General features: G+C 44.2%; 1 protein-coding gene across 1 annotated transcript in view; it reads left to right on the top strand.

Moving 5' to 3' along the window:
- ITGB5 (integrin subunit beta 5) overlaps positions 1–13247 on the top strand; it is a 115476-nt gene that overhangs the window by 11960 nt on the left and 90269 nt on the right. Inside the window, exon 3 of the mRNA XM_074967176.1 lies at positions 10993–11197. Coding sequence (XP_074823277.1) covers positions 10993–11197 — 205 coding nt within the window. The remainder of the gene's footprint in view (positions 1–10992; positions 11198–13247) is intronic.

Genomic DNA, 13247 nt, shown 5'->3' with positions numbered 1-13247 from the left:
TAGGCTGAATTAATGTAAGATTGGACTGAATAAAGAAGAAATAAATGCCAGGGAAAAATCCGGCACAGATCAAGGCAGGAATTAAATTATTATATGAACTAAATGTTTCCTACAGTGAATCAAGTTGTTTTGTATATAATTTGTCTATTGTTGTTCCAGTTCTTTTTTTGTCTAACCTTTGTTTGCTTGGCTGCCATTAGTTGGGAAATCCTTGGGGAAGGGACAGTATTTGGCAAGCACCTAGCACATCGTGAGTGCTACTGTAAACAAATGAAAACATTCAGGCACTTTCTAGCCAGATTAGCTTTGCTCTAGAACAAACAACGTTTGGTTGCTAACCTCTGGTGGCTATTTAATGGGTTTCTTTGTAGGAGAGGCAGACGGTGAACTTATTGGCAAGATTGCATTCCTATTCTTGCATAGATGGTGCTTATTTGAGTGTTTTGATGTTAATTTACAAATGGGAGCAAGCTGGAAAGTCTGGGTCTGAATTTCAGCTTTTGTAAAGTTTGGGTCAGGGAGTTTGGTTTCAGTTCATCCCTAGATTCTGTTTTGCTTATAAACTATTGTGGACTGTATAATATCCTCTCCTCTTCCCCTTCCTCCCCCTGCTTCTTTCCGTACAATCTTTGGGAGCATCTCACTTGTCTGTCATTGAAGACTTGGCTTTAGTGTTGGTTATGGATCTGGTGCCAAAAGTGTGCTTGGCACCTTACCGATCGTGTAGGAGTGAGATAATGTAGTGACTTTTTTTTTTAATTTCCTGATAGACTGTTTGTTCATTGCTCCTGCAAGGTATGAAGTAGATCAGTGAAATACTGTAGATTTTATAAATCACGGCATAGCATAAATAAAACATCTGCACATCAGCTTGATTTTTTTTTTTAAATTCTTTGGTTTCGTGCCAGACATCTTAGGAAGTAAGCAAACTAGGGTGGGATGAGTGCGGAAGGGACAGAAGTGTCTGAAAAAGAAGCATGGGAAGTTGCGACTTGACATTCTGTGGATTCCACAGAGAAACCCAGGTGCAGGTAATTGATAAAGCTTCAAAAACCACAGCATGAAGGAACTAAAACCTGCTGATCTTGTGTTGAGGCTGGTGTGTGGAATTCTGCTCCTTTGCATGTGTCTGCCAACGGATAGTGGGCCAGAGCCTGAGTAAGCATTCATCACTCATTCCGGAGCCCTTAGCTTTCCCAGATGAAGTCCACATACTCCTTTCCTTTGACAGATGGCCATTGTACACTGGAAACTCTCCAAAGTGTTTCTGTTATGCCACCCGGAGGTGTGAATAGTTGTTTGCTGATAGTAAGTCACTGATGCCATCGTAGGGGTAACTTGTAATGTTGCTTCTGTAGTTAGTTATGTGTGTCTGCAGATTATCATACCTATTGCCGATAAGCCTAATTTCAGTACCGGCAAACTGGTTGAAACTATAGTAAAGAACAAAATTGTCATACACATAGATGAACATAACTTGTTGGGGAAGAGTCAACGTGGGTTTTGTAGAGGGAAATCATGCCTCACCAATCTACTAGAATTCTTTGAGGGGGATTGTCATAAATATAAAGGGAAGGGTAAACACCTTTAAATCCCTCCTGGCCAGAGGAAAAACCCTTTCACTTGTAAAGGGTTAAGAAGCTAAGATAACCTTGCTGGCACCTGACCAAAATGACCAATGAGGAGACAAGATACTTTTAAAGCTGGAGGGGGAGGAAACAAAGGGTTCTCTCTGTCTGTGTGTTGCTTTTGCCGGGACCAGAGCAGGAATGCAGGTCAGAACTCCTGTAAAAAGTCGGTAAGCAATCTAGTTAGATATGCGTTAGATTCTGTTTTGTTTAAATGGCTGATAAAATAAGTTGTGCTGAATGGAATGTATATTCCTGTTTTTGTGTCTTTTTGTAACTTAAGGTTTTGCCTAGAGGGATTCTCTATGTTTTGAATCTGATTACCCTGTATGGTATTTACCATCCTGATTTTACAGAGGTGATTCTTTTACTTTTTCTTCAATTAAAATTCTTCTTTGAAGAACCTGATTGCTTTTTCATTGTTCTTAAGATCCAAGGGTTTGGGTCTGTGTTCACCTGTGCAAATTGGTGAGGATTTTTATCAAGCCTTCCTCAGAAAAGGGGGTGTAGCGCTTGGGGGGATTTTGGGGGGTAAGACGTTTCCAAGCGGGCTCTTTCCCTGTCATATATTTGTTAGACGCTTGGTGGTGGCAGCAATAAGATCCAAGGGCAAAAGGTAAAATAGTTTGTACCTTGGGGAAGTTTTAATCTAAGCTGGTAAAAATAAGCTTAGGCGGTTTTTCATGCAGGTCCCCACATCTGTACCCTAGAGTTCAGAGTCTTGAAGGAACCTTGACAGGGGTCAACAAGCGTGTGGACAAGGGGGATCCAGTGGATATAATGTACTTAGATTTTCAGAAAGCCTTTGACAAGGTCCCTCACCAAAGGCTCTGAAGCAAAGTAAGCTCTCATGGGATAAGAGGGAAAGTCCTCTCATGGATTGGTAACTGGTTAAAAGATAGGAGACAAAGAATAGGAATAAATGGTCAGTTTTCAGAATGGAGAGAGGTAAATAGTGATGTCCCCTTGCAAGGGTCTGTACTGGGACCTGTTCAACGTATTCATAAATGATCTGGAAAAAGCGGTTGTCAAAGTTCCTTCTCCACTCTGAACTCTAGGGTATAGATGTGGGGACCTGCATGAAAAACCCCCTAACCTTATTTTTACCAGCTTAGGTTAAAACTTCCCCAAGGTACAAACTATTTTACCTTTTGCCCTTGGACTTTATTGCTGCCACACCCCCAGCTGGAGCCCTCACCCCCTTCTGCACCCCAGCCCCCTGAGCCAGCGCGGTGAAAATGAGCAAGTGAGTGAGGGTGAGGAGAGCGAGTGGGGGCGGGGCCTCAGAGAAGGGGTGGGAGATGGGCAGGGCCTTGGAGGAGGGTGGGGCAGGGGTGTTTGGTTTTGTGCGAGTAGAAAGTGGGCAATCCTACTCAAGATAGTTAAGTCCCAGGCAGACTGCGAAGAGCAACAAAAGGATCTCTCAGAACTGGGTGACTGGGCAACAAAATGGCAGATTAAATTCAATGATGATAAATGCAAAGTAATGCACATTAGAAAACATAATCCCAACTATACATATAAAATGATGGGGTCTAAATTAGCTGTTGCCACTCAAGAAAGAGATTTTGGAGTCATTGTGGATAGTTCTCTGAAAACATCCACTCAATGTGCAGTAGCAGTCAAAAATCAAACAGAATGTTGGGAATCATTAGGAAAGGGATAGATAATAAGACTGAAAATATCATATTGCCTCAGTATAAATCCATGGTACGCCCACATCTTGAATACTGCGTGCAGATGTGGTCACCCCATCTCAAAAAAGATATATTGGAATTGGAAAAGGTTCAGAAAAGGTCAACAAAAATGAATAAGGATATGGAACGGCTTCTGTATGAGGAGAGATTAATAAAACTAGGATTTTTCAGCTTGGAAAAGAGACGAGTAAGGGAGGATATGATTGAGGTCTATAAAATCATGACTCGTGTGGAGAAAGTAAATAAGGAAGTGTTATTTACTCCTTCTCATAACACAAGAACTAAGGGGTCACCAAATGAAATTAATAGGCAGCAGGTTTAAAACAAATAAAAGGAAGTATTTCTTGACATAAAGTCAACCTGTGGAACTCTTTGCCAGAGGATGTTGTGAAGTCCAAGACACTAACAGGGTTTGAAACAGAACTAGATAAGTTCATGGAGGATAGGTCCATCAATGGCTATTAGTCAGGATGGGCAGGTATGGTGTCCTTAGCCTCTGTTTGCCAGAACCTGGGAATGGGTGACAGGGCATGGATCACTTGATGATTACCTGTTCTGTTCATTTTCTCTGAAGCACCTGGCATTGGCCACTGTCGGAAGACAGGATACTGGCCTAGATGGACCTTTGGTCTGAGCCAGTATGGCCATTCTTATGTTTTTCTGAGCCCTCTTTGTACCAATTTATGATTTTTGAGGCTAAATGCTAGAACAATGTATAAGCATATGTCAATAACTGGGTCTAAATTGGTGTAACCTACACATGGAGGAGCCAGAAGACAGTGTAGTTTGTATGTGTATACATAGACGCCGGCTCCATGGGTGCTCCGGGGCTGTCTAGCAGCGTTCGCACGCTTCGGGAGGGAGGGGAGGAGCTGGAACATGACGCTCTCAGGGGAGGAGGTGGGGCCGGGGCGGGGATTTGGGGAAGGAGTTGGAATAGGGGCAGGGAGGGGGCAGAGTTAGGGCGGGGACTTTGGGGAAGGGATTGGAATGGGGGCGGCGCAGGAGTGGAAAGAGGTGGGGCAGGGCCAGGGCCTCATGGAAGGGGTGGGCTGGAGGCGGGGCCAGTGGCAGAGGCAGGGTCGAGCACCCATGGGGAAGAGGGGAAGTTGGTGCCTATGTGTGTATATGTGAGGGAGTCCTGCAATGCCCCTTCTTACACCTTCCTCTTAGTTGCTTTTCTTGCTACGCTCTAGTCCCTCAGTGTCTGAGTTATACTACCTGTGCATTTAAACCTCTGGGTGGCATGTTTTCTTCCCCACGTATTAGCATAGTATCCAAACAAACAGCAAAGAGTCTGAACCACTGCATTTAGATCCAGACAGTCCAAAAGTTCAGGAGTATTTGGACCTGTGGTTTGGTACCAGCCCCACATCAGTTACCAAGCATGAAATCTTGGCTGCTGCTTGAGCTTATGAGATACATTCTGCAGCAAGTTACCATGATTTCCTGCACTCACGAACTGCAGACATATGACTTCAAAGTTTCTTCCGGGGCCTTGGTAAGGTACACTAAAAAATCAAAGGTTTCAGAGTAGCAGCTGTGTTAGTCTGTATTCGCAAAAAGAAAAGGAGTACTTGTGGCACCTTAGAGACTAACCAATTTATTTGAGCATGAGCTTTCGTGAGCTACAACTCACTTCATCGGATCCTTTTTTTTTTAAAAAAAAAATCAAAAGCATGTATGTGACGCTAGCAGACTAGGTGCCAGCTCATGCCAAGGCCACTAGTCCTCAACTGAACACTGACCAGCACATAGCTGGAAACCAGTCTGGCTCATCTGTGTGTTGGCTACAAGTGTTGTCTTTGGTATAAGATCTAAGGTGCAATTGACTAGTAAGCGACTGGTCTTCTGGAACTGGGAGTAACTTAAATACTGTTGTGATTTTTGGTGTAAGGGGCCATCTGACACAAAGGCAGGCTTGCCTGGATGGCAAGATAGACTGAGTGCCCAAGGGGACGGTCTGTGACTCCATGTTAAGGCTGTTATAGTGCTTCAGGACTTCACGCTGGATACTTGGTTGGTGAAATCTAAGTACAGAACTCACAACCAGTTTGAGGTTTGTGCCCTGGTTGGTAACATTCTCCCCTGAGGTTGGTACTAATGTTCCTGAGCCACTCCGGACAGCTTGACAATGTAAATATAGGGATCACAAGTGGGCAATTGGTTCCTGAAGCAATGATGTGAGAAACCTGTACTACTTCTTCCTACATGTAGCTTAGTGGGGGCTGGGGGTTTTGCCAGAAGCACTGCATTTAATTAATCTGTTTATTAATTTGATCTCATTCACATTATAAAGAAATGTGAAAGGTTCTCGGTAGTGAACTACTATAAAGGTCACCCGGCTTTTCAGCTCTGTAGGAGCCAGCACATAGGAGGCAGACTGCTACTGTTTCCCCTGCTGATACATCTGTTTTTAAAAAACTAACAGGAGCAAGACAATTCCCTGATCAGTGCAAAACTTAGAGGGAAGGGCTTAGGTGCTGAATGCTGTTGCAGGCAGGATATTGGACTAGATGGACCACGATCTGATCCAGTTTGGCAATTCCTGTGGTCCTACTTTGGGTTATTTTAGAAGAAGAAATTTCAGTAGAAAAGACTTAAATGTCAAAAAAATGGGTGGATTAATATTTAGTGAGTGCGCAGATGACAATGAGCTGAGAGGCATTAACAGTTATTGTTAGGAGATGGCTATGTACAGTGGTTGCCCTTAAATTTTCTGGATAGTAACTAAATAGCTTTGAGTCAGTGTTTGTAGTACGCGGTGTATTCCCGACCGTAATTATAGAAATATACATGGGGATGCTGTAGCCACTGAGAGAACCGTATCTGTTAGTATAAGGAAAACCAGACAAGCTTTTAGGGGTGACCTCTGCATGGCGAGATTTGCCCAAAGGAGCACAGAGACTTCCCAGCAATAACTGAGCCCCACCCTCTGCCCCATGAAAACTCCCAGGGAGGCATGCAGTGGTAACCTCCCCGTTCCTCCCTCATGATCTCTGCCAAGGGTGTGAAGCTTTGACTCGGGGCGCTGAAGGAGGAGGAAAGGTGGCTTCATGGCAGTCCCAGTAGTGGAGGTTGCTGAGGAGATGTGCTGAACCGGTGCATCCAGACACCTTTGCCATACCCGTCACATAAATGGGCCCACTCCTTGAGTTGTGCTGGTCTCTTTTTCTTTTCCCCTTCAATTTCATGTGTTGTGGTTGCTATCTAGTGTTGCAATACCCACCATTCCTGGTAACTTTCCACCTCTGGACGGGAGGGGTGTGTGGCCTGTGCTGTTTGCAGAAACCTGGGCTGAATGTGGCTGGTAGCCCATCTAGTCAATAACAGTCATAGTTCTTCAGTGGATCTTCCCCTCCCTAAGTCTAATTGATTCTTTCCCTTGTGGGTGACTTTGGTGACTCCATCTTCTACAGCTCTACCAAAAGGAGGAAAATAGGCCACGAGAGTGTCATTGCTACATATGTTCTGCTGTGTCTTTCCCCTCACTCAAATACAGATCCATGCATACTCAGGCCATTGCATACTGGCTTCTTCCTTCTTCTCTAAATAACACGGACAGAGAAGCTCAACAACATGGTAAACAATGCTGTATCTAGAGACCTTTTTCACAGTGCGGTCACACACTGATGAGGAAAGAATTGCAGCTGACCTTGCTGCTCCTACCTGCCCTATCTTCCTAAGTAGGTCTGTGTTTACTTCCCCCCTTCCAAAAAATAAAGGCCAGATACAAAGCTCATTGAAGTCAGTGGGAGTCTTTGTCTATGGCTTCACTACAGCTTAAGTTGACAGGGGTGTGAATTAGCCACCCCCTTGAGCGATATAATTTATGCCGATTTAAGCGCCGGGGTGTACAGCGCTATGTCGAGGGGAGAACTTCTCCCGCCAACATAGCTCCCACTGCTCGGGGAGGAGGCTGGAGTAATTAAGCCGATGGGACAGTTCTCTCTCTTGGTGCAGCTGCAAGGCTGTAGGATCTCTAGAGTAGCCCTAGCCTTACTGTTAATATTCATGGGCTTTGGGTCAAGCCCTAAGATTCCTGGAGACGTTTGGTAGACGTTTCATGTCATACCAGGTCGGGCTGTATTTCTGGTCCGCGATGAACCCCAAATGTCACCTGGTTTGAAGTTTCTGTACTAAAGCTTTGCCCAGTATTAGTACTTTAGGGATAATCACGCACGGCTATGCGACTGGTTGAAACTTTCTGTTGCCCTTGTGTAGGTTACGTTAGTGCAGTGATAGCGCTCTTTCTGACATGCTGGTGGACAACCAACACAAATAAAGCCACACAGCCAGGTCAGTGCCAACCATAGCGCGTAGGCTGCAGGAAAGGGCTCATATACAATCAGGATGGTTACAGTACTTCACATTTCTGTAGTGCCTTCCCTGAGAGGTTTTCAAATGATTATTATTTGTATTGTGGTAGCACCTAGAGGTGCTGGTCATGGACAGGACCCCATTGTGCTGGTGAACTTACTCATTCAATTAGCTCCATTGATTTCAGGGAGACTACTTGCTTGAGTAAGTGCCTGCCAGTGTGAGTAAGGGCTGCACAATCTGGCAGTTGATACTGTAAGCGCTTAGAGGCAGGGGTTATCTGCTCCTCTGAGTTTATACAGTGCCTAGCGCACTGGGGCCCTGATCTTGCTCGGTCCCTACACACTACTGTAATAAACATGATTAATAACATATTCCCATTTTCCAGATGGGGACTTTGAGGCATAGAGAGGTTGTGATGACAGAGGGAGACTGTCGCAAAACTGGCAGTAGAACTCCAGGGCCTGATTCTGGTCTCAGCTAAGCCAGGAGCAACACCCCTGAAGTCCATGGGGCTGTGCAAGTGTAAAGCCTGTGTAAATGAGATCAAGAATCAGGCCCCGAGTCTCCTGACTCCCAGAGGGGGCTTTAGTCAGCAGAGCCTCCTTCCTTTTAGATTTCCCTTAACTCCTCCCACCATTTGTACAATATATCACTCAGGCTATGCAGAGACCCCCATTGAAGTCAGTGGGGGTCTTTTCATTGACTTCAGTGGGGCTTAAATCAAACCCTTACAACGTTATCAACAGGCCCTAGGTAATCTTTTTAAAATCTGTCCCTTTACCCACTGTTCTGATTTTGTTTTTGTTTTTTAAGAAAAAAAGAAAAGAAAATGATTTAAATAGTCTTTCTATCTGGAAGGTCATCTGTTTGCATTACATGTTCCAAGAAATTAATGTTAATATCTGTATGACATACCATTCCTTTGGTTAGACTTAGTATTTGGAAGCTGGAATGTAAATCAAGTATATTTCAAATATAAACATTCTAACCTTGTATTAAAAAAATGTTTTGGGGATTCTGTGTGTGTGTTGGTGGCACAATATTCAAGTTCTTCCCTCATGTTTTAGGAGGTAGTGAGAAGCTCTTCTGTTCATTATTAAGAAGAAGCCAGTCTGATGGTTAAAGATGAGGCCATGAGATGTAGATTCTATCATTGGTTTTGCCACTGACTTGCTGTGTGACCGTGAGCAACTCATTAGATGGTCCTGTGCCTCAGTTTCCCCCTCTGAAAAGTAGGGATAAGTAACACTTCCCTACCACAAATGGGGGTTGTGAGAGGATGACTTTGTTTGTAAAATGCTTTGAGATCTTTTGAGGAAAAGAGCTGTGTAGAAAGATGTGAAGATGCCTAAACTGGGTAATTGCTTATTTTTATTTTTCCCAGGCTGTTGAGTGAATTGGAGGGATGGTTGGAGTGGTTGTATTTATGGGCTGTCCTTTTATTTTTGTATTATTTTGTGTGGTTTTAACCTATGGGGTCGGCACTCAGAGCATAGGATGGGTGTCTCTATGCAGCTATCTTCCAGAAATTGGAGGAAATCTATCAAAATTCATTGAGCTTTGGGTACCTAACTTCCTCCGGCGTCTTTGAAAATCCCCACTCCATAGTTTCTAAAAACTCTTTGGAAAAATACTTGGCCTCTTTATGTGTCCGGCTGTTACAAAGCCACTGCCCCAGGGAATGCTGTGTGTTTGGATTAAGTTTCTTTGTTGCTAGGGCTGAGGGACATCTCAATGCAGTTGGTAAACTCCCTGTGATTATAACAGCCATTTGTTGCCCCAGAGCAAGATATCAATTGTGGCCTACACCCCAGCACTCTTCCTTCTACATAGATAGGATACACATTTGCTGTAGTTTGGTTCAACATTAATCGCCAGACATACATGAGGGCAAGTTGGAGGTTGAGTCCATTTATCTACGAGCCCATATTAGGTTTTAACATCTTCCTCAACATATACAGCTTATTTCTCCCCTTCCCCTTTAAAACATTCCATTTCCCACCTGTTTCTGCTCCCACTCCCTCCCAGCGATCCCAGAATCTCTCCTCACTCTTCCTTTTATTAGAGAGACAAGGTGGGGCAGGTAATATCTTTTATTGGACCAACTTCTGTTGCTGAGAGAGACAAGCTTTCTAGCCACACACAGCTCTTCCTCAAGTCTTGGAAAGGTACTCCCAGCATCACTGCAATATTGTAAGGGACCATTCAAGGTAGAGTGGCCTGTTAACACCTCTGCAGTCCTAGGACAAAAAAAGAGGGTTACCGATTGTTCTTATAAGCCAAAAATCCAGTGTCTCTGTTCAGTCCATGATTTTTAGTATCTGTGCAGAGCTGTTCAGCATATGTAGAGTTGTGTGTAGTGGTCAGAGAGTTATAGATGGCGAGGCCTCTAAGGATGATGTTTTGTTTCTTGCATTTGCTCTGGAAGCAGATGTTGTTGCTGTTAAGTTTTTTTTCTTTTTTCTTCATGTTGTGGAGTTTCCATTTCAGATGGCTAAATTCAATATCTTCCATTGTTGTATGCAGTGTTGTAGCTGTGTCGGTCCCTGGATATTAGAGAGACAAAGTTTATGGCTTATAAAGACAATCTGTAACACACTAACCCCCTCTTTTTGTCCTAAGACTGCAGAGGTGTTAACAGGCAACTCTACCTTGAATGGTCCCTTACAGTATGTGCTAACTATTTATGTTAAACAATCTGTTCCACCTATGCATCCGATGAAGTGAGCTGTAGCTCACGAAAGCTCATGCTCAAATAAACTGGTTAGTCTCTAAGGTGCCACAAGTACTCCTTTTCTTTTTTCTTTTTACGAATACAGACTAACACGGCTGTTACTCTGAAACCTTGCATTTTACTGTGATCCTGGCAGTACATTTCCCAGACTTGAAGAAGAGCTCTGTGAGACTTGAAAATTTGTCTTTCTCACCGTGACTTCTGTGACAGACATGGAGCCCTAGTTACAGCTTTCATTTGATACCTTACAAGACACTCTTTATAGACAAATACTATGACAGCAATATGTTAGGTGTAATGAGTTTGTCAGGCCTGATAGGAGTTGCTGTCACAGAGCAGTGCCTCTTGATCATACCATAAACTCCAGCTTTCACAACTATTCTGAAGGATTGTCCTCTCCCATATCCCCCCTGCTTTCTCACTTTTGCACTAGTTTGATCTGAAAGGTTCAGTCCCTCTAGGTGCTGGATGCATTGGCAGTGCAGCCAATCTAGATGACATTGTCCTCTCCCGCTCACCTCCCTCTTGCTGCAGATCGCTGCATGTCAAAACAAGGTTCCCGTTGCGGAATTGATTTTTTTTTCTCTTTTGTTCCTTCTCCAACTCCTAGGAATTCGGCAGCACAAAATTCATCACATCGAGGTGCGACTTCGTAGAAAACCTGATTACGAATGGCTGTGCGGGGGAACTTGAGACTCCCAAAAGCAGCATTAACATCGTGGAGAATCTTCCTCTAAGTAGCAAGGGCTCCAGCTTGACCCTTTCGGATGTGACACAAATAATGCCTCAGAAGATCTCATTGAATCTGCGGCCTGGTGAGTTAACAATGATGCTGACCTTTGTTCTGGATTAGAAGATATTTGAGGGGTGTGTGTGTGTGGTGTGTGTAAAATTCTGAGTAGATTTGAGATCTCAGGCCCTGATCCTGTAACTTACAACACAAAGGGGAACTGCTAAACCCACACAGTCCTATTGACTTCAGTCCACCTGTGCACTGTGGAGTAAGGGCCTCAGTATTTCTGCTCACTCGAGAGGGTACTCCTGTTATGGTGACCTCCAGATGAGTTAATTCTTTATAAAACCCTTATAAGTACTAGTCTTAATCCTTTATAAGTATGTAAACGGACATTCTCAACTTCAAAATTAGTCGATTAAAACGAAAGTTCCTACACATAACCCCCAGCCTGACAATTGTTGTGGTTTACAATCATAATGTTCTAATTAACCACATTTAAAAACTGCTAGTCCCTGTTGCTGTGTGAAAGACCCAGAAAAATACAAATGGCAAGATCAGGGCTTTGGCTGTCACTGCCATAGGAGGTTTGAACTTGTGACCCTACGCCACCCGTTCCCCTTGAACTTCCAATTACAAAGCAAAGAATTTATAATTGAAAGAGCGGGACTCAGCCGTGGAAGCATGTTTGTTATCTAATGTTTCTTGCAAAGGGAAAAAAAGCTGTCGTGTGGGTTCAGCATTCTTACAAATACGTTTGGCATTTGGTGCGTAAGACCCTTTAGAGCAAAGCTAACAGCCGATATAAGCGCTTGCTTCGTCAAAGGAAAGTGGGTGTGAATCTGGGACCTGTGTTTTTGCTCTAGCTTTTTCAAGCATAGAGGTAAAGAGGAAGTATGTCGTCTTCTCCCGTGAAGAGGGGGAAGATTGAGCTGGTGGCTTCTAGCGCCAGTGCGGCTCTAGGGCGTCCGTCGGTTTCTGCACGATGCAAGCTGTAACATTACAACTATTCTAGCCCTTAAGGGTCTGAATAAACTCTTCCCACTGTGAATCAATGCAGTGCTCTCTTAGGGCTGCTGACATTGGAAAGTACCTTATTCTGCAAAGCAGCAGGCCCTAGTGTCTCAAGGCCAATACTGTTTTAAATTGGGCACCCAGTATTAGTGGATGCTTCTGAAAAGGCAGATCAAACCCACTCTTCCATCCCAGGACAGAGCCTCTCCAATCACTCTTTTGGCTGCGGTGATAAAGACTAAGCAGCCCAGGAGTAGGAAGGGAAGCATGGGCTTTGTCTACACTACATAGCTTTTAGCGACAAGATACGTTTGCCGACAAAATACTTCCACCCTCTACGAGCAGGGTTTGTGTTGTTGGCAGGAGAGCGCTCCTGCCAACAACGAACCGTTTACACTGCCACTCGCCATGGCAAAGCTTTTGTCTTTTGGGGAGAGTGGGGGGGCTCTTTTAAGCACCTGTCGTTCACTTGGCAGTGTAGACAAAGCCATGGTCTGCTCTTGAGAGAGAGTGAGTGAGCGCTGCTACTATAGTAGACAAATCACAGGCATGCATGGAATTGCTGCTGGCCATGCAGATGGTTTCTGGGACTTAGTGTTGTATACCAAATAAGTTTACTGCCGCAGAAGACCAGCTCTAATTCTTTTATGCTAAAGAGTTTCCTGAAGCAATTGCTGGCAAACACTGTATCAGCAGAGCATTGCTATCAAACCCTGACTCCCCAAAACCCTCCCTACCATGAAACTTCTTGTAACCAGCAAATTTCAGAGCTTCCCAGGACAGTTCTGCACAGTTTGCAACATTTAAATTGACCTTTTTGTACTGGAGCTAGAGAGAAGGTGGTGGAACTCCCCCAGGCTGGCCTTTTGGCTACTGGCCAGTAGCCTTCAGAAATAAGAGCAGTTCTCCTGTTTGATAGGTACTCTAGTGGTAGAGTTTTGGGCAGAATGGTGGGCAGGCTTCAGTTCTGACTAGATGTGCAATGCACACTGGCCTTTTTAGGATCACAATGTAAGATCCCATGCCTAGATAAGGCCTTCTTTATTGGAGAGAGGAGAAGAGAGAGGTTTGCAAGCGAGAGAGATGGTGGGAATGTTGCCATTTGGAATCCACTTGGC

This window comes from Natator depressus, chromosome 11 (genome assembly GCF_965152275.1).
Source record: "Natator depressus isolate rNatDep1 chromosome 11, rNatDep2.hap1, whole genome shotgun sequence".
Taxonomy (NCBI): Eukaryota; Metazoa; Chordata; order Testudines; family Cheloniidae; genus Natator; species Natator depressus.
The sequence above is the reverse complement of the archived record's forward strand: the minus strand, read 5'-3'. Positions and strand labels throughout refer to the sequence as shown.